The sequence below is a fragment of the Callorhinus ursinus genome, unplaced genomic scaffold (assembly GCF_003265705.2).
Source record: "Callorhinus ursinus isolate GAN/ISIS: 27379988/994484 unplaced genomic scaffold, GSC_fseal_2.0 scaffold63, whole genome shotgun sequence".
NCBI lineage: Eukaryota > Metazoa > Chordata > Mammalia > Carnivora > Otariidae > Callorhinus > Callorhinus ursinus.
In genome coordinates this window covers 134,037-159,896 of record NW_027397125.1, presented here as the reverse complement: position 1 = coordinate 159,896, position 25,860 = coordinate 134,037, and the positions used below count along the sequence as shown (strand labels likewise).

The 25,860-nt window shown below is 44.9% G+C and overlaps 2 protein-coding genes across 6 annotated transcripts in view; one reads left to right on the top strand and one right to left on the bottom strand.

Annotated features, from left to right (window-relative positions):
• The window catches only part of PDSS1 (decaprenyl diphosphate synthase subunit 1), a 44,397-nt gene that overhangs the window by 16,811 nt on the left and 1,726 nt on the right, over positions 1-25,860 (top strand). Inside the window, exons 5-11 of one of the 5 annotated variants that reach the window (XR_012376069.1) lie at positions 7,608-7,749; positions 9,839-9,950; positions 10,049-10,158; positions 17,962-18,042; positions 18,149-18,262; positions 19,184-19,323; positions 23,949-24,008. Coding sequence is in view for 3 of the 5 variants with exons in the window: in XM_025891990.2 (XP_025747775.2) it covers positions 7,608-7,749; positions 9,839-9,950; positions 10,049-10,158; positions 17,962-18,042; positions 18,149-18,262; positions 23,949-24,029 (640 nt within the window). In the remaining 2 variants the exon portion in view is untranslated. The other 4 variants (XR_012376068.1, XM_025891990.2, XM_073885571.1 and 1 more) reach the window with 4 other exon arrangements.
• On the bottom strand, positions 11,945-17,370 carry LOC141371261 (uncharacterized). Its single transcript, XM_073885574.1, has 2 exons — positions 15,253-17,370; positions 11,945-13,191 (listed from the first exon to the last, which is right to left on the bottom strand). The coding sequence occupies exon 1, from the start codon at positions 15,979-15,981 to the stop codon at positions 15,313-15,315; it is 669 nt and encodes a 222-aa protein (XP_073741675.1). The 5' UTR covers positions 15,982-17,370; the 3' UTR covers positions 11,945-13,191; positions 15,253-15,312.

Below are 25,860 nucleotides of genomic sequence, written 5' to 3'. Positions count from 1 at the left end.
TGGGAATATCATCACTTCTTGCTAAATTGTCCAGAAACGATACATCATTTTCCTTCCAGAAAGATGGGGTCAGAATAGAATTCTGAAGTATCTCTCAAACTACATATATTCACATCTCGATTTATATTTAAATCAGAATCTAAGCAAAGGAATAAAAATAACCACTTTGATTTAAGGTCCCAGTTTTTTTCTCCCATGTATGACAGTTTTATGTCCTCAAGTAAGGACAATAAAATCAACTGGACTGTAAGTTCAGAATAGAACTGAGGGATATAATTTTGCAGAGCAAATCTGTGTGTCAGTTACTAGCAGTACATTGTATTAAACTTTAAAACAAAACCACACATACATGCGACTTATCCACATAGGCATATGAGAGTAGGAAACATGGCTATACAGATTAGCACCTTCACCAGAGACTGGTCCTCCGAAGTGCGTAAAGCTTTATTAATTTTGGGCTTTATAATCAACTAGAACTAAGAATCTTTCTGAAGAGAGTTGTTAGTAAAAATGAGATTATAAACACTGTGTGTGTATTCAGGGTATATTATGCAGTGATTATGCTATTTACAAAACATTCAGATCTACAAGTAATTTCATTCCAGTGCCTGTGCATTACAGATGTTGTCTTGATTGTCTAAATTTTTAGGTTTAGTATACACATATTATTTACTGATTTGCAAATAAAAACATCAGATGTTTGATTAAGAATTGTTTCAAGAATATGATTGTTGGATCTTTCAAATTTTCGTAATAATGAGTTTTGTTTAAAAAGAAATGATACTTGAATATCATCTGTTTGGGTAATCAGAGCTACGCATCTGAATGTGCTTTTGTTTCTGGAGTGGCCGTGCCATATTAAGGGACAGCTTGACACAGTTGGGAGCCTCCAAGGCATCGAACAGACTCAACTTGAGAGAGGATGTCACGGTTTAGTGGGGCCATGAGATACTGTTGTCTCCCTCCTGTTCACGTGTGTTATCCTGTGGCAGGTTGGCTTAAGTGGTTTCTCAGCTAGTGATGGTGAGTGGTCTGGGGCATGGAGGGGATGGAGCTGGGGCAGGGAGGGGAGTTGGGCTAGCCACCCTGCTCCTCGTCAGCTTGAAAACCCCTGTTGTAATGGCCTGTAGTTTCTCTGCATCAGCTAGGAAACTAAATTCCATGAGGCCAAGAATCTCTTCTTGACTGACACACATGGAGAGGTGCTCAGGAAGAATTTATTGAGCGAATCAAAGCACTGGGACCTGAGTCTTGTAGCTGGCTTTAAAGCAGGAGCCTGCAGGCTTCCAGGCAGACCAGGGTTAGCTGTTGGCATCATTTAATTTACTTTCATTTTTCATAAGGGTTTTAAAGATACTGATTAGCGTGTGTAGGCGTCCGCTGGCTTATGAAGATAACCACAAGTCTTTATGGCCTCGTCTTGTGAAAAGTTTGTAGTCGTACTTGCTGGTTGTTCGGATTCTGAACTGGGGTTAGATTTAGTCTTTACAAAAAAGTGTTTCTTCAGCTTAACGAAAATACCAGCTGTCTAAAAGTTTGTGGCCATATTGTCCATCCTCTAGCCAGCTTTCAATTATATATGGTAGGGAATTTTTGACATTTGCAAATACTGCTTTAAAAAGATAAATATGTGAAAGCAGCAGTGCATAAGGTGCTCAGAAATGTTGAATGTGTTGTTATAAAATGGACTGTTAACAGGAATTAATAAAAAGCAACAGAAAAATTTTTTAAAAAAGGGATCTTGAACTATAGTCTATAATAAAGGACACCAACTGAGGCAGAGGAGATTTTGATCACCAGGTGGCCATCAGTTTCATTGGTGAGGTCTAGCTCAAGCGTAAGGAGGATGATGTCATCACTGAAGGAATCAACCACACTTTCATTCGCTGTGCCCAATTTGAAAAAAAAAAACCCACAATGTGTTATTCTCTAGCACCCAGCTCCTATGGAGAAAGCCATGTGCAGAGCCAGCCTGGTAAGACATCAGTATGGTAAGCTGCTCTCCACACAGCCACAGATCCTGAAACTTCTGCAGTGTGTCTTCAGTGGCAAGAAAATAAACAGTAGCATGAACCCCGCATCATGTGTGATGCAGCTTTGTAGGCATCTGTTCTATCCAGAGATAAATCTAAAATATCAGGAGCTGCTACTCTTGGATGTCAGTTCTTTTCTCTTGATGTTAGAACTGCTCCTGAATTCTGACACTTAAACGATCAGGCTTGAAACCACCATTCTCAACCAAGAAAAACAGACGCCACTCTGAGCCTGGTAAGCGTGTTTGGGTTCCGGAAGGTGAATAGCCGGTAACCAAGGATAGTGACCTGCTAAGCAACTTTGAGCTCACAGGCATCCCTCCTGCACCCTGCTGTACCTCAGATGGAAGGCAACTTTGGTGTTCGTGCCAGTCGCATCCTCAACATGCCATCAGGAACACAGGAAAAGGGAACGAGATTGCAGAGGCCAGAGACAGAAGCCAGGAAACAGAAACATGAGGCCAAAGGAGAAGTAGAGAGTGAGAGATGGTCAGGAACCCCTTCGGTCCCACTCCACCACTGTGGAAGGTGAGACACTTCAATGTAGTATCAATAATGAGGACAGAGGAGATCTTAGGTGGAGTAAAAGCAGGTATTTCAAGAATTGGATCACTGATAAGGAAACATTTGAGCCCCAGCAAGAGGCTAGTGAAGGTAAGAAACCATTAGGCTGAAGAACGGCCCCACCCAAGGCATCCACATCCTCATCCTTGGAGCCTGTGTGATGTTATATAGCACAAAAGGGTCTTTGCAGAACTGATGGAAGTAAAGGCTCTCGGAATGGGGAGATGATCCTGAATGATCGCGTGAGCCTTAAATGCAGCCCCATGTCTCCCTCTGAGAGGGGGGTAGAGGGAGGTTGGCGCACACAGAAGAGCAGGTAGCGTGAAGGTGTGAAGGTGGAGCAGAGAGATATGGAAGATGCCGGTCTTAAAGGTTGGAGTCCGGTGGCCAGAGGCCAAAGCCTGCAGACAGCTGCCCACGGCTGGAAGGGATGGAGGGCTGCCCCTCTGGGCGGAGCACAGCTTTGCCGACACCTTGATTTCAGCTCGGAGGAACTGTTTGGAGTTCCTGCCGCCGAACTGCGTGAGAGAGTTTCTGCTGATTTAAACCACTGAGTCTGTGGTAATGTGTCACCGCAGCCACGAGAAACTACCAGAAACTACGTTACATTGTATCACGTCAGCGGGGGGAGGGGCCTGGACGGCTTCTCTCTCCCCCTGGAGGGGCCTCTTCTGTGGCGAGCAGCCTTGACCGGAGCAGGCCAGAGGGCCAAGCAGAACACACTCCACAGTCTCAATAGGTGAAGGACCCCAACTTGCAGCAAGTCAGTTCAGTGACGGGTAAAGATAAAATCTGATTTGTGTCTAGATGGATCTGTTGTTCACCATACTGAAAACTTGAATGTGTGTACTTTTATCAGGTGACAACTAGGAAATGTGGTTTACATCCTGAAGCATTTGATGGAGAAAGAGAAGGACTTTACTTGCATTTTAAGTAGGGAGTTTCTTCAGTACCACACTGATAAAGTGTTCAGTCATGTCCTTTAAAACACATAAGGATGCGGAGTGTAAAAGGGAAGAGAGGTCACCCTCCCAAGATTGTACAGGTGAGCAGGTGAGCCATTCTGCTCCTGGGCTGCAAAGAGACTTGGGGCGTCAATACCGTGAGACCTTTGAACGGGCCCCGCCAGGGTTCAGGTCATGTTCAGAGTAGGAGGGTGCCGTCTTGTTTCATTTGCCCACAATTTAGAGGCGGTGCAGCAGTGGATCAGCAAAGGCTGAGTCAGTACCAAAACCCTTCTGGAGGAAAGCTCCCGTTGGTGGCTTAGGGTAAATCAAATGAATACCGCCACTTGAAAGAACGGCATTTCCCAAACTTTGTGCATCAGAATCACCTGGCATGCTTTTTACAAATGCAGATTCCTGGGCCCCGTCATCAGATTCTGACATGACGGACAGGGAATATATGTCTAAGAAACACTGAGCTTGTCAAAGTCCTAACAAACAAAGTGAAACACTTAATTTTAGAATTGTTAGAAGAGACAAAAAGAACATTTTGAAATAGAAATAGAGCCTTCTGTATACCACTTGAGAGTTCTGTTCTTTACACAACCTCTATAGATTTGAGAATAGAAACTTCTGTGTCTCTGCTGTTAAAGTGAAGCCACATTTACTATTTAAATTTGCTTCCCTCGTTTGTTCCAAACCCAAGTAATCGATTGACAAGGTTTGAATTTCTGTTTAGAGACAATTTTCCCACACTGGGGGGTTTTACGTGTAATTTAAGACTTCACATTATGTAGAGGCGCCTGGGTGACTCAGTCGGTTAAGCATCTGACTCTTGATTTCGGCTCAGGTCAGGATATCAGGGTCGTGGGGTTGAGCCCCATGTTGTTGGGCTCCCCACTCAGCGGGGAGTCTGCTTCTCTCCCTCTTCCTCTCCCTCTGCTCCCCCTGCTCGACCCCTAAAAATTAATAAAATAAATAAAATCTTAAAAAAAAAGACTTCACATTATGTGTTAGTGTGTATAAGGGAAAACCAGCATTTTACTTACATTGCATGTCAGCTGGGTAAAGAGTAGTGGGGGTGGGGCATGTCATTATCTTGTTCCACCTATTTTTGTCTGTGCTTGAAATACTCCATTATAAAAATTTTGTGGTAAGTCTAACGAAGGGGAAGAAACAAATGTCCTGGGGCTGCCGAATCATCCCAGACTCGTGCAGGTGTGAAGTACAGGGGACACAGCCAACTTTCAAGCCAACGGCCTCCGTTTCTCATGCTGTCTTGCTAGTCTGGCTTTTCTTAGCACCTCTGGCAGGAGCCAGGAAAGTGTGTCAGCTCTCCCAGTAGGAAGTGGAAATGGTGCCCAGCTTTTTGAAGGCAGGACTCAGTTTGGCACTTTGGAGATCTCATCTTAAAGACAGTGTGAGAGTGTTCTGTAATACGTAAATTTTGGTTCCAGCCATTACGCTGTGCTGTGGAAAAGCAGTGGCAGTTTTTCCCAGTAGAAGGCGACACACATTAAAGCTTAGTTGTGTGGGAAGAAGGACATCAGATACAGTTAGAAGGCATCTAAAAGGCGATGTTTATCCCACGTAGGGGCTATGTCACGGTGCCAAGTAATGTGCTGAGCAAGAGTCCCAGTTGCACCAGTCAGTAATTTGGCCATGTGAAATGGCCTTTCTGTGTACATCTGGTCTCTGAAATTTCAAAATACTTGAAGAAATTTTTGTCTTTGTTCTAATATCCTCAAATCATAAAAATTCCAGTGTCTCAGTGAGCGCTGCCATTTCCCGGCAACCTCCAGGCAGGAGCCCCTGTCTGCTGACGTATTAGTGATAATAGAGGTGGGGTCCACCTGTTAGGAAAGCATGAGAACCGTTAGGGGCCCTCACAGCTGCTGTAAGGTAAGTTCTGCTACTCACCACCAGGCAGTTGTATTAGACCAAAACGCCATTGAGAAGATATCCTGAACGGTAGCCTTTATATGAAACGCCTGTAAGCGTCTACATTTTCCTGTGCATTTGAGCTCAAGTAAGATAGGGTCCAACACATTCACCTGAAAGATATTTGAGATCCAAGCCTCCTGGTGTGGGGTCTGTGAGTGTCTCACCAAGGGCTTCAGAAGCCCTTATAGAAGCCCTGGGAGCGTTCATCTTCTCATACCCTGGCATGGCGTTAGAATTCGTCCCTGCCGTCTACCGCTTTACTTCTCCCGCCTCGGAAGAAAGTGGTGTGATCTGGAAGGATTTAGAACTGTCACAATTGTGACAGATTAATAAATAATGGGCAGCACTTCACAAGTGATTCTGGGCCAAAAGAAGTTGGAAGGTTCTGAAGTTTCATTCTGAAATCTTAGTGGAGCAAAGTTGCCGGCAAAGCACCGTATTTTAAAATTATATTTAAAGCAAGATCAGAAGACATTCTCCAGGCTGATTTAGTGTCTAGTTAAATACCAGCGTCTTTTATGTACTTGCACTTCATTTTTCATTGCTTTCTGCAAGATGTGAGGAATTAGAATGAGCACTATCTTTTGTAGACATTCAGACTAGATTTTTTTTTTTAAGAAAAAGTCCTATTTCAACATCCTTCTGACTTTCTCCCCTCTAAGACATAGCGTGATGATATTTGAAAAGTAAGCCATTGGAATAAGTGAAACATTTGGTGGGCATGTGTTTGTTTAAGTCAGGCCTGTGTATTCGGGTGAGAAAATTCCATTGGTTATTTCCCCAATTTGATTTTCTCCAAATTTAGTTTTTAAAAATGCCCATAGAGGGGCAACTGGGTGGGTCAGTCGTTAAGCATCTGCCTTAGGCTCAGGTCATGATCCCGGGGTCCTGGGATTGAGCCCCGCATCGGGCTCCCTGCTTGGCAGGAGGCCTGCTTCTCCCTCTCCCACTCCCCCTGCTTGTGTTCCCTCTCTCTCTCTGTTGAATAAATAAAATCTTTAAAAAAAAATAAAAATGCCCATAGATGATGATGGTGATAATGATGATGATTAAAAACGAACTGGGGCACATTTTCTTTTAAAAGCCGTAAACCTCACACCCATATATCTTCTTAAGAGTTCTTATCCCGAATATTGTATTATAGTTGAAAAGAGAAGTTTCAGTTTTCTTTTTTTTAAAGATTTTATTTATGTATTTGTCAGAGAGAGTGAGCGCAAGGACAGGCAGAGGGAGAAGCAGGCTCCCCGCTGAGTAAGGAGCCCAGTGTGGGGCTTGGTCCCAGGACCCCGGGATCATGAGCCGAAGGAAGACACTGAACCGACTGAGCCACCCAGGTGCCCCAAGAAGTTTCAATCTCTTTTTTTTTTTTTCTTCTTTTTTTTTTAAGATTTTATTTATTTATCTGACAGACACAGCGAGAGAGGGAACACAAGCAGGGGGAGTGGGAGAGGGAGAAGCAGGCTTCCCGCGGAGCAGGGAGCCCAATGCGGGGCTCGATCCCAGGACCCTGGGATCATGACCTGAGCCGAAGGCAGACACTTAATGACTGAGCCACCCGGGCGCCCAAGTTTCAATTTCTAATGCAAAGGTTAAACGTGGACTGGAAGACAGTTTTGGCCAAAATTCTATCTTGGTTCTTGAGGTCTTCTTCCTAAACATTTCATTTAACACAACGTTAAAAGCTTTAAACACAATGACTGTTGGTTCTTCAGTACACTTTTCCACATTGCTCCTTAACCTGTCTCCCCATTGCTCCCCTGAAACCAACTCCTAACCTGACTTAGACCAACTGCCCAAGATGCCCAAGATCATGATTACAGGGCATAAAGTCGATTCTTCAGCCTGACGGCCAGACTTCTGGGCCATTTTAGCCTTTTTTGTTGTCCTACAAATTCTGAATGTGCTGTGTGTACAGCAGAATCTTGGCCAGGTATCTCACACGTTTTTAAAATGTTCTCCAAATGATAGAAATGGCTCTGTAGGGAAGCCAAAGTGTTTATACAGTTTCTCTTAGAGAAATAAAATTCTTTATCCTAGATCAGATGTCCAGTTTGCACAAGATGATTGCTGAGAAGGTTATAGGCGGCGTCTCTGTTAAAAAGCATTGCTTTCTGTTAATTAGAGACGTGCAAGCAAGCCAGCGCTCCATAGCCTTGATTGCAGAAATGATCCACACTGCTAGTCTGGTGCACGATGACGTCATTGACGACGCGAGTTCTCGGCGAGGAAAACACACGGTTAATAAGATCTGGGGTGAACAGAAGGTATGGTGTTTTTGTTTCCTTTTCATCTTAGCCATTCACACGCTCTTCGGATTGCATTTACTTTTCAGATTTGTCTCATTAAAAAGTAAAATGTGCTTCCTCAGATGCGGCCTTCCAACTTCCAAAATAGTATTCACGTCTGTGTACATACATGTGATAATAGAGGAAACCACAGAAAAATAAGCTTCGTATTTCTGGTTATTCACAGTTTTATATAGAATTCCTTTTGGTTATAGGGAGAGGGATTTTTGTTACCCAAAAAGCATATTTTTGTAAGGAACCATACATTTTACTTTGGGGCTCAGATTACTCAGGTTCAGTTTAATTCTTTAACCGTTTATTGACTGCCATGTGCAAGAGTATCATGGCAAGGAAACAAGTGAAGCTAAGACATATGTGTGTGTATCTTAAATATAGATACGTAAAAAAAAATATACACACGCATATACAGTGAAAATTATACATTTTTAAATACAGGCTCTATAATTGGGTTTGGTTCATACTTGTGTATTTTAAAGCATATTTCCCCAGTATTTTATTAGCATCTCTTGAAGGGGAAATGGATTTTGCCTAAAGATATTTAAATCATGGGATTTAAAGCCGCGGGAACGGCACTGAGCGAATGAGCAGGAAGACATGCAGGCCTTTTGTTCGGAGGCCTCTTTCAGCCTGAGACTGGTCTGCCGGGGCACCCCACCTGCCAGCCTCCTCCTGCCCCCGCCCCCACCCCCGCCTCTCAATGGGAAGTACTTGTGTTTCCAATAAAAATCCATTCACACACTTACCTCCTCCAGGAGCCCTCGGTACCTTGCCCGGGTTCCAGCCCCGTCTGGTGGCTTCATCTTCATACGCTGGAACCTTTTGGCCTCTGGGATCCCTGGGGCCAGGAGAGGAAAGACACAAAGGCCTAGAGATCCAGAGCCCTAGTGATGGAGGGGTGCTCATGATGGAGGGGTGCTCATGATGGAGGGGTAGATGAGGGATCCATATATATCATCATGGGTACAATGACTCTATAAATGTTTATTTATGTTTATGTCGAGATAATTTGTATAATATGTTATATAAAATGCTTAATAGGTAAACATACTGAACACTAATTTTAGATACTAGTGAAAAGACAAAGTTAAAATGTGATGTTGAAAACTATGAATTATAATTTCTATGGAATCTAGCATTTATAATTTATAATTATACTACTAATAATAAAACTCAAGCATGTCTTTATGCAAATGGGTATGATTACAGGGTATAGTTCAGTTATATATAATTTATAACAAGCTGTAAGTACAGTATGGGCATCTACTCCCAATCTAAAGAAGATTGGAAAAATATTGATTATCTAGTGTTCACTACAGAAAATTTTGTCTAGGAACGAGGGGCAGGGTGTACAGCACAAAGAACACTGAACTTGGAGCCAGGATGCCGAGGTTTGCTTTTCACTGAGAAAAGCACGCGTTGTGCCAGGTGCTGGGCTGTGCCGAGCGCCAGCCGAGATGACCCCCGGCCCGTGCCGTCAGGGAGTTCGGTGAAGAGGGCATCAGTGGGTGACGACAACAGCATGCCCGGGGTGCCGCGCACAGCGCACAGAGGAGAGGCATCTGCAGACTGAGGGATCCCGGTGGACTTCCTGGAAGTGTCACCCGAGCTAACTGTGCAGCCATGTCTGCCCAGCGAAGAAGGGGAAGGACTTTCTGAGTAAGAGAGACAGTGAGTGCAGAGGCACAACCGCATGGCTTAAGGCAAGCGCGAGTGTTCCAGCACGTCCGACCCAGGGGCCGCTGGACTCTGGCGGGTTCAGGCATGAAGTGAGAGTGTGCGATGCCGTCATTCTCCAGGCCTTCACTTGCCCTGCTCTGAACCGGGGGGAAAGATGGGTAATCTCTGGGAACCGATCCAGTGCCAGTGATGTTCCGAATCTGTAACTGATTATTGCACGGACTCCTGCTGAGGACGAGGCGGGGGGGAAGACTTGGGGCCAAGATGACCCCTCGCTCCCATCCCGAATGTCTCCTCTGAGGAGCCAGCTCCACTGTGGGCTCCACTGCGCTGATGCTTTTCTCCAAAAGTTTCTTTTCTTCTTTTCTAGGCTGTTCTTGCTGGTGATTTAATTCTTTCTGCAGCATCTATAGCTCTGGCACGAATTGGAAATACAACTGTGATATCTATTTTAACCCAAGTTATTGAAGATTTGGTGCGCGGTAGGTTAATTCTGACTTTTCTTCTTTTTTATTCAGTCCCCGTCTAACTAGCCAGGCAATCAAGCCATATCGCAAATGACCCCTTTCTTTCTTTCTAGGTGAATTTCTTCAGCTAGGGTCAAAAGAAAATGAGAACGAAAGATTTGCACACTACCTTGAGAAGACCTTCAAGAAGACTGCCAGTCTGATAGCCAACAGTTGTAAAGCAGTATGTACGTTCTGTCTTTGTTCAAGTTAAAAAAAAAAAAAAAAAAAGCCTCATAGCTCTTTCTTGGGAACTACTGTTCCTGGGGAACATTTCACTGGAGAACCTTAAAATAGTAACCAAAATCCCATGAGGTCATTGAGAAAAGAATGACATCCCCAAACAATGGACAGCTTCTGCCATGGGGTCCATTTTTGCGGTCTTCTGTTGCTAGGCGGACATTCACTTTTCATCTTTCCTCCCAAGAGCAGAATCAGAATAAGCCCTCTGCACTGGGTCTGATCTCCAAACTGTGTGATGTTTGCAACAACTTCTCATAAATAATTTCTTTCACGATTGTTGTCCCATATGCCATTTCTGACATTTTACCCTGAAAAAGTGGCAAAGTGCTGTGTTCTTAAATTCACTGTTTGCCCAGGAGAAAATGCCGATTAGGGTGTCCTAGTGTCCTTTCTTATGAGTAGTAGATGCTCCCGGTCTTTTTACATGATACATAAACGAGCCATTTTTCAGGGCACCCAGGTGGCTCAGTGGGTTAAGCGTCCAACTCTTGATCTCAGCTAAGGGTCATGAGTTCAAGCCCCAAAAGAAAAAAAAAAAAACAAAACCCAAGCCATTTTTCTTCAGATATAAATCAAGTGTGAACCGTAACTTTTTCTCTCCCTGGCCTTCCCTCCGCTCTTCTTTTTTTTAAAAGTCTGTATTCTCCTGAGTCTGTAGACTACAACATGTGGTATTCAGTGCTAGCCCCTAAACGAGAGCCGGTTCTCTCCATAGCATTGCTCATCTGACCGGCTGTCAGCCTAACCAATGTGGCAGAGACGAGTCCTGGGCAAGCACTAGCTCCTTGCGATCAAAGCAGCGACAGCGGGAGCCCTCCAGGGGCAGATGTACATTGCCCTCATGCGCTCTTAATATTCCTGCAGTTAAAGAGAGCTTTTCCTCGGGCCTCTCCGGTGAGAAAGGCCCCTTGCCAATAGTGTGTCAGTTCTGAAAAGTGTCAAGAAATGGATAATTGTGAGTCATAAAAGGATGAGGACATTTTCTTTCTAAAAAGACGTAATGGAAACTCTAAGAAATGTGAATTATGTGGAACGTGCTGGCCATGATTTCAGCCATTTTTGTCTTTATTGAAAGGGCCGATATTTTATTTCCAAGGAATTCCAGGTGCGGTTTTTTAAAATAGAGAGATGGATGAAAATATGGTAGACACTAGAATGCTGAATAAAAGAATGGCTGATTTTAAAAGGGGGTGCCATAAAGCTGTCACAGGAACCCTTCGTCGACCATCATACCTCTGATGGTCAAAACATCCATGAAGATGGAGCGCCAGTCTCATATGGCACGCTCGGGCGCTCGGTGGAGCTCACAGATGGTCTCACAAGCTGCAGATGGCAGTGGGAAGCACTGCAGGCTGGTGGGGCTGTTGGAACTGGACACGCTGAGAGTCGTTCACACACAGTGGACATCCCGTAGGCACAGGGCCGCAGTGCCCCATGAGGACCAGGCAGGTGCTAATGCCCACAGTGATCAAACCCTACAAAGGGCCAAGGAGAAGGACCCGAGGCACCAAGGAACGCCTGGATTGTGGTCCCTCTCCTCTCTGTTTGGGAAGCCAGATTTGTTCCATTACAGCACACGTACTCATTTATAAATTGCACCTCGTTCTTCACAGATTAGCAAGGCACCAGTAGACATGTATATTAACACGGCTCAGCCCTTTTTAAAAACGAAATGCTTTATGCTATCCACTAGGAGGCATGCTGGCGTCATCCCACAACGACCCACTTTCTCTGTGATTTATTCCTAAACCCCAGAACTGGTAGAATAATAAAGCAAAATCATAGTGTGAGCGTTCTAAATAAAAGATTCTATATTTAAGTGCCTATGGGTAGAAATATTCCAGAGGTGTTACATATTCAACATGGCTATTTTTATACTCCTGGTATTCAAAATGCAAAGACATGTGGGGCTCCAAAAGTTCATGCAACGCAAACTAGAAGTGCCAAAAAGAGGGAATACAGAGAATTTAAACATCAGAATTATTACGGAATAACTAATCAGAATTTAAGATGTCATAGGAACTTGAAGGATATTGAGCAGCTTATAATTTACTCTGTTAAAGACACCACCACCACCCCCTTAACCACTCCTTGGATTTTTAGTAGAAATAGTATAAAATCTAAGCGAGGGCTATCTAGGATTGTTTTAGGACAGTGGCTGATACGAAAATAGTAGTAATATTTTTAAATGAGTGTTATTTATTTGTATACATAGGCAGAATACATTCGAGCCTCCCAATGAAGGCCATGATTTGTTCCCCTAGAAAATCTGATGGGAATGAGATCTGAGAGGTCCAGTGCCCATCCAGTGTTAGTCAGTCAGTGGCTGAGCTGGGATTCGAACCCAGAACTGGGCATGCTAATCCTGCATTCATTTGGTTTTCTTTTTTTTTTTTTCTTTCTGAATTTCTCCTCTCTCCAGTGCTGCATAGGGCCTGGCATCAATGGGCTCTCTTCCTGTTACTTTATTTTCAAAGCCACGGTGCGCCACTACAGGATTTTGTTCTGTGGCTCGTATTTGCAGAACACTGACTTTTGGTACGATAGTCTTACCTAATCTGCGGATAGACCTTATTCCTATTTTGCCAACTGTCATAATACTGTCATAAGAAAGGGAGAAAAAATCTTCCAGTTCAGGATCCAATCCAGGTTCTCGTGTTGCATTTAGCAGTTGTGAATCTTTAGTCTCTCCGTCTGGAACAGTTCCCTGGTCCGTCTGGGTTCTTACGTTCCCTTAATATTTTGAAGAGCACAGGCCGGTTATGTTGTTGAGCCTCTCGAGTTGGGTTTGTCTGCTACTTCGCACACTGAGATACAGGGTATGCATTTGGGGCAGGAAAACAGAAGGGATGCCCCTTCTTGGTTCGTCGTGTCCGGGGGCACATGTCCTTTTACTGGTGATGTTCACTTTGATCACTTGATTGCGGTGGTGACTGCTCGGTTTCTTCACTTGAAAGTTACTGTTTTTCCCTATCTGGGAAAGTATTTTGAGATTATGTAAATCTGCTTCTTACCAAACTCTCCAGTTTTCGCATCTACTTACGATGCTTTCAACTTAGTACCACGATGGTGGTGAATGACGGTTGTGTGAATTCTGTCATTCCTTCTACACCACGCTTCTCCAATAGAGTAGATCTTCTATTTTAAGGACGATCTTATCTATGTGGACTCTTACATTCTTATTCTATTGCTGATAACCCTTTATGTTTATTTATTTAAATGCTGAAGTATCCTGTATTTGGCCAATGGGAAAGGCCCTTTAACCTGGCTCCTGTGTCTTGTTAATCCACCCCCTTCATTCTTTCCGCACTTTCTTAATTTCTAGCAGGAGTTGTTCCAGGCTCATCTTGCCCTTCCCAGCACTGGGATTCATAATTTCTCCAAGGAGCCCTATTCTTTCTGGTGGAGAATGGTATTTAGAAATCAAGATCCTGCCCTAGGTACCACTGGGCCCTCCCAGTGGACAGAGCTAGGAGATTTTAATATGTGTATACGTGGATATGCATCTATCTTGGTCTTTTTATATCCCATCTATGTGTGGTGTTTATTTATTTTTATAATTATATAGTTCTTTAAGATTTTATTTATTTCAGAGAGAGATGGGGGGTTGCAGAGGGAAAGGGAGAAGCATGCGGGGCTCAATCCCAGGACCCTGGAATCATGACCTGAGCTGAAGGTATACGCTTAATGACTGAGCCACCCAGGTGCCCCTCACCTGTGTGCGTTTAAAACCATGAGGTAACCACACGATTCATTATTTATTCTAGCATTCCTTCTTTCCATACAGTTGACCTTTGAACCACATGGGTTTGAATTGCACGGGTCCTTCTGTGCGGGTTGTTTTTAAATAAATAACAGTATAGCACTGTGAAAGTCCTTTCTCTTCCTTACGATTTCTCTAATAACATTTTCTTTTCTCTAGCCTTATTATAAGAATAGAGGATATAATACATATAACCACAAAATATGTGTTAATCGAATGTGTTAATCAGTGAGACTTCTGGTCAACAGGAGTCTGTTAGTAGTTAAGTTTTTGGGGAGTCAAAAGCTATACCTAGATTTTCAACTGCAGGGGAGATGGGGGCTGGTGTCAGCACCCCTGACTCCCATGGTATTCAAGGGTCAACTGTACTTGTAACTCCTTTCCCCAAGAGTAAGAAGCTTGGGTCCTATTCTCCCCAATATATTTATTTGCTCAATCCCCTAGAATATATATACCATAGGGGCTTAAAAATTGGTAACTTCCTATCTCTGTTAAAACAAAACAACCCTAGTAATTCAGTATGTGTTTATAGCTCCTTTTGTCTTTAGCCTGAGGATGATACAATCAAAGATCTGTATTCAAAAGTTATCTTTCACCCCTTTTCAGTGTGGTTACATTATTTTTTGAAATACAGGTTAGGTTTTTTTTTTTTTTTTTTTTTACTCCATTTCAGGGCTTCCCTCCCATTCTTAGGGATTTTGTGTTTGGGGTTGGAGGCTGCTGTCGTTTCGAGTGTATGAAACCATAACAAAGCTCCGCGAGTCAGAACCGTACGGCAGGTGGCTGCCCGCCAGCCCGGCCATCCCCACTCGGCTCCGCACCCTCTGCCCCCCCCCCCGCCCCCGAGGAACCAGGCTCAGTTTCCGCTCCCTCCTTCCTGTCTTTCTCGTTACACAAATGAACGGACGCACAGGCCCGGGGGGTCCCCTTCTCTCTCACAAGGAGAAGCACGCGCTACTCCCCCCTTGGCACCTTGCTTTCTTCGGTTAGGGATATGTGAGGGAGAGCATCCCGTGCTCTGTAGCCACTCCGCGTCTTTTGCCCACCTTCTAGCGGGTGTTTGGTCCCCACCCCCCGCAGTTTTAAACAGCTCTTTATATAGTAAGAATACGAGCTCTTGATCTGTGATTTTATGTTGCCTATGTTCTCCCCCAATATTTTCAGTTGGTTTTTGACAACCTGTTTTGATATTTGTAACGTAAGAATGGAGCTACAGTAATCTCCACTGTTTTTTTTAATAAGTAAGACACAATACATATACGTACGTCTTACATGGTGGACGCCCGCACGTCAAAGATAGAAACACCAAGTGCCAGGCGCCTGCCCGTGCGATCAGGACCGGCCGCCGCCGCCTTTCCGAGACAGGGCTCCGGAGAACGTTCCAGGAGGTGCGGCCCTTCCCCCACAAGAGGCACGACGCGACCTGGCCGTGGGCCTGCTTCCCACAGAACGGTTCCCTGAGCTCCGCCTTCTCTGCCTTAACCATTCCCTGCCCCCCCACCCCCGTCCGGAAAGACGCGGGGCCTGTGACCTTGCTGACCGTGGAGGGACAGCTGTAGGCCGCCCGTCCGCAAGCTGGGGAAGCAGGATTCTCTGCGGCCGGTGAGGACTGGCCTTTACACCGCGGTCGCCGAGCTCGGAGCGGAAATGGCCCGTCCCCGCCCGCGAAGCTGGAGGCGCCCACGAAGAGCAGCTCCCGGCCGCGTTAGCGCGTGGGAACGAGAGGTGGCCGGTGCGCGCCGACCGCTCGGCCGTGGGCGTCCTCGGGCACGTTACTTGACCTCTTCGGGCTTCCGTGCGGCGGAGTGAAGTGACTAAGAGAACGGTCTCTGGAGTCAGACCTCTTGGGTTCAAAATCTGATTCCGCCATTCCCCAGCCCCCTGACGTCTGGTCCGCACTCTCTGGGCCTCCGGGCCTCCCGCCTCCGGGCCTCCCTCATGAGTCCGTGAACACGCGGGAAACCTCAGACCAGGGCCTGCGCCTACTGGGAGCTCAGGCATTGTTCGCTCTTGTCAGCCATCAACCGCAGAAGAAATGCCTATGGGACGTTGTGAGGTTTAACGAAGATAATGTAAAGTGCTCATCCTAGCCAGGTGCTCCACAAATTTTAATCCCGTGAGTTTAGAAATAGAATGGAGTTTTTAAATGTCTTTGACTTTTCAGGAAGGAAGCTGGCACTTCGGTGCCGTTTTGTGTTGAGGTAAGTAAGTGGACAGGAGGAGTGCCCTGGGAGTTTCCATCAAGAAAGGGGGTGTCCTCGTGTTCTGAGCTCAGCGCCTCCCCGGCTGCCCGAATCTCGTCTGCTCATTCATTCAGCCAAGTTGATGGATATCTTCTTGACTCTTGCCAAAGTTTCTAAATTGTGTCGCATGTGGTCTCCTAGGTTGGAAAGAGGACTTCCTCCCTGTAGCAGTTCTGAGTTTATTATTCACTCAAGGAAGTGGCCGCCTGACCTTTCACGACACGCACATTGTCATCTGAGGGCGTGCAGCCAAACGTGACACAGTCACAGGCCTCCTTGCGTCATCAAAAACATCCTCAGGGCTGAGCAAATAGTGGGATCTGGCTTTCAGTAGCCGCGGTGCATGGGCACTGCCCAGCTCCGGTTTGTGCGTCCAGGGGATGAGGAGGAGGATTATTAGCAATAATCGCAAACATCTAGTGTTATAACCAGATGTCAGGCACTGTGCTGAGGTTTAAAAGTAGCGTGACATGCATTCCTTACAGCAACCCTACGAGCTAAGTGCTTTGGATCCTGCATTTTACACAAGGGGAAACCGAAGCACAGAAATACCAAGTAATACACTGAGATCACGTGGTGTCGCAAGGGGCGTAAGTGCGCCCCTAGCGGCCCGACTGCAGAGCGCCCGGCCAGGGGGCTGCGGAGGCCGCGACCGAAGGCGGAAGACCCGGTTCTGCATCATCAGTGACCCACGGCAGGCAGGACACCGATGCCATCTGGCTTTCTCGTGCACTCAGTATAGACATTTCCTCTCCAGTGAAGTCGATGCCGCTCCCCCGCTCCCCCCTTTTGATTTTTACCCAGCTTTGTTTTCTAGAAATGTGGCAGGACCTGCTTAGCATGCTTAGCAGAGCAGTGGGAAATGCATTCAAGTGGCCAGTGGCGGCTAGGTTTTTTTGAGTTTTAGAAAGACTTAGAAGTCCTATTTCTCTTCAACTGAAAAGGGTGGGGGGGGGTCTTTTATGTAGCTAATTACTTCTTGCATAAGAAACAAACAGTAGGACCAGTGAAGACCCTTTCCTAATGAGAAAAGTGTCTGTGTGAAGCGCGAGCAGAGGCTGTTACAGTCATGTCAGAAAATAACTGCATTTGAGAAAAAAGTGAAATCACCAAAAATTATTAAAAGAAAGGAACTACAAGCGAAATGTATGGCAACATCGTGTGTGATTAAGCAGATGAGATATCTATTCCCCAAAAATGGCTAAATCAATAGAAAAATAAAAATAGAGCCAACATTTAGGCCAGGTTTGCTGAGTGCTAAAAGCAGCGAAAAAGAGGTCTTATCCTGGGAAAGGAGGGGTGGCAGGTAGCTTCCCTAGAATTTAAGAGAACAATCTGAGATAGAGGCTGGAACCCTTTCATTAAAAACGCAGGTATTCTGGGACGCCTGGGTGGCTCAGTCGTTAAGTGTCTGCCTTTAGCATAGGTCGTGGTCTCAGGGTCCTGGGGTAGAGCCCCACATCGGGCTCCCTGCTCAGCAGGAGGCCTGCTTCTCCCTCTGCCCCTCCCCCTGCTTGTGCTGGCTCTCTCTCTCTCTCTCTCTCTCTCTCTCTCTGTCAAATAAATAAATAAAATCTTAAAAAAAAAAAAAAAAACACCAACCCACAGGTACTCTGTGCATGTCTGGTCTCGTTCTGATGGCGGGATCTCCTGACTATGCATAATACGGCCTCACCACCTTGGCTGGCTGCCCTGCTCGTTGTCAGCAACTTACTCCAGAATTCTCTTTCTGCTTCAGGTCTCTGTCCTAGGATGCCCGGACCCAGTGGTGCATGAGATTGCCTATCAATACGGAAAAAACGTGGGCATCGCCTTTCAGGTTGGTCGTCCACTTTTTAGGAACGTGGCCCGTGGGCACAGTGGGAAGGGCAGCAGTGACGCCCGGGGTGGCCATGCTCCTGACATTCCTTTTTTCTGTTCGCTAGCTGATAGATGATGTGTTAGACTTCACCTCATGTTCTGACCAGATGGGCAAACCAACATCGGCGGACCTGAAGCTTGGATTAGCCACGGGCCCCGTCTTATTTGCTTGCCAACAGGTACGTTTTCCAAACTCCCTCTGACACGGTGCTTTGCATCTTCCGGGCACAGCTGACGGGAAGGTTCAGATAAGGAAGGCATGGGAAAGCATTTACATAAGAGACCTCAGATCTCGATTTGATCCTGGCCTCTGCGACTGAGATGTTGGGACCAGTTATTGGACTCCTAAGCTGTATCTGTGTCCTTGTCTGTGACACTGAGATTTACAGCTTTCCTCCCAAGGGCTGTAGTGAGGAGGAATGGAGATAATGTTCAAGCTGTACTTTACAGATTAAATGCTGTGTGCATTTAAGGTAGCATTATGAGGATTTCCATATATTTTTGGCACTGACAAGGTGAATGGTTTCCGCATCTTGGTTTCAGGACTGGACTTGGGGTGTGCCTCAGAGCCCCTTAAAAAGGCACAGGAAGGGACTCCGAGCATAAGAAATTCCGAGAAATTCTGCAGTTCTAGAAGTTTAATGAGACTGCTGCTCTTAGCCTTGGCCATGGCCTCAAAATGTCAAGAAGTCAGTGGAATGCACTGCTAGAACCATAATTTCTTCCTTCTCCAGATTGAGGGACTGTCCATTAAGGAAGGAAGTAAAGCTGCCTTCATATCCTCCTTTATTGTGGATGAGAGCTTAGGAACTTCAGATGCTGCAGGGTCTGTGAGGCAGACATTTCCAGAACCTGCTCTGGAGCCCCCTCCAACATCGCTTGGGGCTGGGCCAAATGTGGTTTGAAGTAAGTGGGATATTGGCTGGCATTTGGACATCTTTTTCATAGATTTTCATCTTTGTAGTATATTTAATCCAGTTAAAACTTAGCAAAGCAATAAGATGTTCGTCACCATGCCATGAAATTAAAAATTAGCCCTTTGGTCAAAAATTTTAGTAACTTTTAGTCTTTCTGAGATTTTTGCCTCTGTTCTTTCTCAGAATTTACAAAGATAAACTATGTCTTCCAAAGAACTCAAGTGATTCCATTATTGAAACCAGTGACCTTGCTTTTGATCAATTTCTGATCCAAGAAAGGAGAGCTCATCTTTTATCCATTGTCTAGCAGAGCTGTAACCCGGGTAATTCTCCTCGGAGGAGGCTGATGGCTTTGGGGGGCCAGGGGTGGGGTGGGGCTGGGCCAGGGGGCAGCAGTCAACGGAGGAACAAGGGCTCCGAACAGAGATGTTGCACTGTGGAAATATCCGTCCTCACTGTCAGGCTCTGTCCTCGCAGAATTTTGAGACAGAGGTGAGGAGAAGGCGTGCTATAAATGGGTCCTTTCTCCTATGGAGACTAACTTGCCGGCCCCCAGACTCAAGGAGAATATTTTTAAAACGTGTGCTAAGCTCTGACAAGAATTTATAAAACCCCCTTGTACACATGAAAGCATGAGCAAGGAACATTTTATTTTTTACCATTAGCCCACCTAAAAGCAGAGAACTCATGGGCCCTGTAAATGTAAAGGCATGCCCGAGGCTAGAAAGATCAGTCACCACGTGCCGTCTAGACAACTACGAACAGTAGTCGGCCTGCTCCCGAGACCCTGGTTAGCGAGTGTGAGCGAAGATGCCTTTAGTGAAGCCCTGAGGTTATCAAGGCGACTAAGGAACAGGTCTTTTCCCGAAAGAAGCTCGCAGTCTACCAAAAAGCTTGGGGTGTCGTACTTTTAGAAATCCTAGTTACAAGTAGTCGTCCTGAGCCCCGGGGACACGAACAGCTGAGTCTGTGATTGAGAATGGATGCCTCTTCTGATTGCTTCACTGTGAACGTATTTCAGAAGAAACTAATTTGCTTTCCTCTACACAAAGGAGTAGTGAATAATTCTCCCTTCAGACATAGTGGGTCAAAGTCAGGGGGGAAAATGGATCACTCCTACATATGAATTAGTGAGTAATACATAAGAGATTAAAAATGCCGGGTTAAAAAAAAAAAAGAGGCAAGGAAAGGGAACCCACAAAAGCTTACAGCACCCCATACCACAGTGCTCTGGGTGTCTCACTGGGAAATGCAGCATCACAAGGTACCCACTTACCCTCACCAGACAGCACCGTTCCCATCCGCCCATAAGGCGGCAGGAAAAGGAGTGAAAACTCGCGCAGGGCAGCCCTAGAAGAGGGAACACACAGTGAGCCTGAGCAGGAAGTGACTCTGGACAGAGCTTGTTTCCTAAGTGGACTGGCTGTTCTGTCCCGTGGCGCATAGGCAAGAGGTACTCAAGTTAAAGTTGTTTTCAAAGAAAACATCAAGTGCTTGCTTCGGCAGCACATATACTAAAAAAAGAAAACATCAAGTTTAGGCTCTACTGTGGGTTACACGGTCAAAAAAAGGGGATTCTGGGGCCAGCACTGTGTGAAAAGATTTATGGGGCCAAAAGTGATTTTCGAGTAAAACAAATTCCAAAATAACAGGAGACTGTGCAGTATCTCCATTTAATGAAAGTGCATTGTTTTCATGGTTTGCAAAGGATTCTTTCATACAGTATCTCTAATCTCACAACTCCTCTTTGTGGTAGGTATTATGCCCACTCTACAAATAAGAAAGTGATGCGCAAACTTGGCCAAAATTAGACATCTGGTAAATGGCACAGCAGACAATTAAACACCAACTCCTCTAAGACCAGTATTCCTTTCACTCCTCAATGTCTTATGGCCAGCGCGGACGTTGATGAGAGCTTGTCTGATCCCCGATCCCCGGTGGGGCTTCCCACAGAGCAGGTAACTCGAGTGCTCTGGGGCTGGCGACGCTCCAGAAGAGCCTCTGTGTCAGCCCTCCGGATCTGTCATTAACCTGCCCATTTAGCAGAGTCCTTGTAAGATGTTCGTAATCTTTTTCCATAGGTGGGTGAGTTTTGTCTACCAATTACTTAGTCTTTGAGTTTTTCCATCTGCGAACTCTTGAGTCTCGACCACAACAAGCAACTTCGGGAAACCATTTTTCCTTTTTAACACAGTTGTTGTCTTGACGGGAATTTGTTGGACCCAGCAACTTAATAGAAACTCCCTGTTTTTGGAATTCACTATTTTTGACATCTCTCCAAAGAGATGTCTGGATAACAGTTAGTACAGGGGATTTTAAGAAAAATTCTGGGATTTCTGGAGGGCTCCCAGTGATGACGGTGTCCTTCCATCTGTATGTGTACACATATTTTCTGTAAGAACAAAAACGTCATGTCAGATCTTTTAAAAGAGCATGTAAGTTGGATCTTGAGCTCTTCAGAAACAAAATAGAAGTGTTTTTTGGGTTTTTTTTTTTTCATAAGATTACATTAGTTCTCAATCCTTTAAAAGATCATTTCCTTTCTTCTGCTTCTCTTATTTGATAAGTCACCAGACCTAAATGTCATCCTTAGCGGCACTTCCAGCCACCCTCAGCAGCCCCAGCCCCCGCACCAGCTGTATGGGCTTCTGTTAGTGTGACTAGCTGGTCCCCTAGCTACCCAGGTTTTGTTTGCGTAAGCTCACTACATTTACTCATCACCTTTGTTGTTTAGTTTATGGATACATTTCACAGTTAGAATATGGTTTGTCCTACGCTTTTTTTTCCCCCTAAAGATTTATTTCAGAGAAAGAGAGAAAGCAGTGGGGGAGGGGCAGACTCCCCGCTGAGCGTGGAGCCGAACACGGAGCTCGATCCCACCACCCCAAGATCATGACCTGAGCCAAAACCAAGAGTCAGACACTCCACCGACTGAGCCACCCAGATGCCCCTGATTCGTCCTACTCTTGAAAGGTCTCCCTGTAGGCCCTCCAACTAAAACAGCCTGGACAAACAAAAGTTTCCTTATTTCTCACGAAGCCTGCAAGCAGGCAACTGTTGTTCCTGTCACGCTTCTCATTTCTCCTCCACGTACACAGTTAAGGGGCCGGGGATGCCTAGGGGAACAGTTCAGTATTTGCATATTAAAACTGCACACACCACATGTTTAAAGGAAGGATGTAGCCACACTCGTTGCAAATATTTTCTTCAAACTTTGCTGTCTCGATGCTTTTTATAGTAAAAGGAGTCAGCACACACAGCACATTTTACCACCCTTGTTGGTACTGCAGAAAAAGCTCACGTACCATAAACGAGGTAATTTTACTAGATGTCCGGGACAGTGTCCTGTCAGCTCTGAGGATATGGCCTTCCAGAAGTGCAATTTTGGAATGCGGTTTTAAGACAAATGCTTACTTGATTTGGCTTTTCTACCCCTAAAATTGATTGATGTGAGCTTCCTGATGTTTCCTGTGAAACTTAAATTGTTCTATTCTTAAAGGCCAGTAACTAAAACAAATTACCGGTTTTCTTTTAAGAACTAACCATTTGCTGGCCTTTACGTTTTATAAGCATGTGAGCAGCCTCTACGTGTTTAGAACTTTGTTCCAACGCATACTTTGCTCTGAAAGGAACATTCTTAATTCTTCACCTGTCATCATCCGGCTGAGGTTTTTCTATGTGTGCCCTATTTTTTCTTCTAGGATTACTAATACCGTGGTGGTGGTTACAGGACAACAACTTCAGGCTCACTGCCAGAGAAAAGCTGGCAACTGCCGTAAGCACTGATGTGTCCAGGACCAAAGCTATCTTAACTCTTACGTCAGGGAACCAGAAGCTGCTAGAGCTCACAGGTCTCAGCTCATTTGGTTAAGCTCCCTCACGACACTGAAGGGGAGGCTAGGACGCACAGGTCATGGAGCTCACTCGACTACGGAGGCACCAGGACTAGAGCTCCGGTCTAGAAAATGAAGTGATCTGGTGTCCTGACTTCCTGGTTTTGTTAATGGTGACAATTCTCCTGAATTGTTGCTACATGTTGCAGAATATAGATTTTTATCTTCAGTGTACCTATTTTCTTTTTTTCTCTCGGTGCCACAGCTTAACTTTGGTCGTCTTTAAAATTAACTACAGTAACGTGACTGGCCTCTCTACCTCCTGTAATTCAGTGGTTCTCAAACTTGGCTGCACATTAAAAATACCGGGAGTGCTTTCAAAATCTTGATGCCCAGGCCAGACCCCACCCCAGCCAACATAATCAGAATCTTTGGGAGCAGATCCAGGCAACCATAAGCTTCCCGACTGACTCCAGCGTGCAGTCAACACAGCACTCCCTGCTCTGATCCACTTGACAAGCTGCTGAGGTAGAACTCTGCTCATAATACCCTCTGCTCAGATACCTCAGTAGCTTTCAAGTGTCACTCAGGTTAGCACTAAAAGTAGAATGCCTAATTCCCACCCTCATCCTAGGCTACTGCTTCTCAAAATGTCAGCAGAGACCAGCAGAATCCATATCATCTGGGAATCTGTTAGAAATGCATGCTGAGGCCCCAGTCCTACTGATCAAGGAAGGAGTGGCCCAACAGGCCTCTGGTGATTCTGGTGCAATCTAAAGTTTGAGAACTGTAAGAGAAGCCAACAAGGAGATTTTAGGGATGTAGTTTGTTCCTTTGCTCTTTCTCACTCAGTGTTGGACCCAAGAATAGAATAGAAAGAACACCAGAATGAACAAGGATCAACAGCTGCCTCTCCTGAGCATGAGCTCAGTCCCTGGGCATGGAAAATGGATGTCTCTCTTAGCTCTGCTTCTTTAATTGCTACAATTTATTGCCCCCACCACCATCTAAACATTTAATCACCTTTTTGTCTTTTCCTATTGTTACAAACTTAGTGTTAGAACATTTGATTTTCACAAGAGCAATAAATAAATATTTTCTTTCTTTATGGTTAGTTCCCAGAAATGAATGCTATGATAATGAGACGGTTCAGTTTGCCTGGAGATGTGGACAGAGCTCGACAATACGTATTACAGGTATGATTATTTTACAAAGAAATAAGGGAGGAGCAGGTACAACGCGTGGCAGAGTTCTTTAACCAAATAATGTAACAAATTTTAGATACAAAACCAAGTGTGGTCAATTCTTGACTTGACAAAAACTGAGAGAGAAACTTGTAACTCTTTTTTCTTCTAGAATTTTTTAAATTTTTTATTATGTTAATCACGGTACATCATTAGTTTTGGATGTAGTGTTCCCTGATTCACTGTTTGCGTATAACACCAGTGCCCCACGCAGAACGTGCCCTCTTTAATACGCATCACCAGGCGAACCCATCCCCCACCCCCGTCCCCTCTATCTTCTAGAATTCTTTCTAAAGACTAATTTAAGTGGCCTTGGGTAAGGTTTTGGACACTAGGATTTTTTTTTAAAGCTACCCAAGTGATTCTAATGTGCAGTGTGGGCTGAGTCCCCCTGGTTTGAAACCAGTCTTCCCCAAATCCACTGGCAGCATTGCTGTCCTCCAGGCACCCAGACGCACCTCCTGGTGCAGGCTCTCACTTTTGCCACCCCCAGGTTATCGGGTGCTCGCAGCTGTCACCTCAGTACTGGCCGTCCCTAGTCCCTCAAGAAAAGAACCCACAGAGGCGGACTGTTTCACCTTCAGGGGCTGTGAGCTTATTTCAGATACACTGCCACACATCCTCAGAACTTTTCTGTAGAAGCCAGATCTTTTTTACATATTTTCACTTTCGATAACTATCTTTTGAGAATGAGCTGTTTCCAAAATCCAAACCCAAAGTCGTTTGGAGCCAGTAGATCTAATGAATGAGATGGGGTGAGCAGTTTATTAGTAAGCTAATGTGTGGTCTATGGTTAATGCAGTACTTAAAAGAATTCCAAATAATTACCTTTCAGACTTCCAAAAAGCAAGACCCCCTCCAAAGGATGTATTTCCCTTAACTCTCTATATTGTTAAGCATCACCACCTCTTTGGAGGGTAGTCTGGCAGTACTAGTAAAAACTCAGTATGACAAGGGGCTGTAACTGATAAAGAGGTCAATGTACCTGGGAGACGTTCTGGTGTCAGAAATAGTATTACTGAAGGCTGAAGTGAGAAGTGGGACTGAGAAGAGGGAAAATTAACTGTTGCTCTTAACAAAACAGTGACGAAGATCCAGCAAGCCTAGGCAGAAATGCATTTAGAAAGGTACAAGAATGCTCTTAAATTCTCCAAAGACCTCTAAATCCTAGCACCCTTCACCCAGAGCTCCTTCCTAATCCCTATTCCTTTATTAAATATGAATGGATTAGGATTTACTTAGTAGGATTACTAAACGGTTGATTAAAGCTTGCTGAGTGAGACCAAGATAAACAGGAATATTCAGGGAAAAATATTAATGGGGTGGAAAAATACTGTTTCCCTATAACAAGAAAAGGATATTAAAAAAAAAAAGTACAAGCTCTAAGAAAAGTCTAAATGATTGTGAAAAACTAGATCCAAAGGAGGGTTACAACGTGAAATGAGCAAATCTTCAAAAACGTAAACAGCAAGGAAAGAAAATGAGAAAGGCTTTGAGAGGATCAAATACGATGAGGTAACAGGTGTTTCAGGAAGAGAATCCAAAAAGAAATTAAAGAGTGGTCAGGAGGCTCAGTGTACAGCAAAAACCCTGGATGCTAGGAGGCAGTAGGCAAGGCCTTCCAAATGATGAGGAAACATTTTAAACCTACAATTCTATATCCATTCAAACCATTCATTACATATGAAGGCAGAAGTCATCATCACACTTATAAAGTTGATTTCCAGTACCCATTCTCTGAGTGAGTTACCTGTGGATGGATTTCGGTAACAACATGGAAACA

What these genes read in the sequence shown, in the direction of transcription:
- LOC141371261 (XM_073885574.1), bottom strand. Translation starts at nt 15,981, where the DNA reads ATGCCTGAGCTCCCAGTAGGCGCAGGCCCTGGTCTGAGGTTTCCCGCG.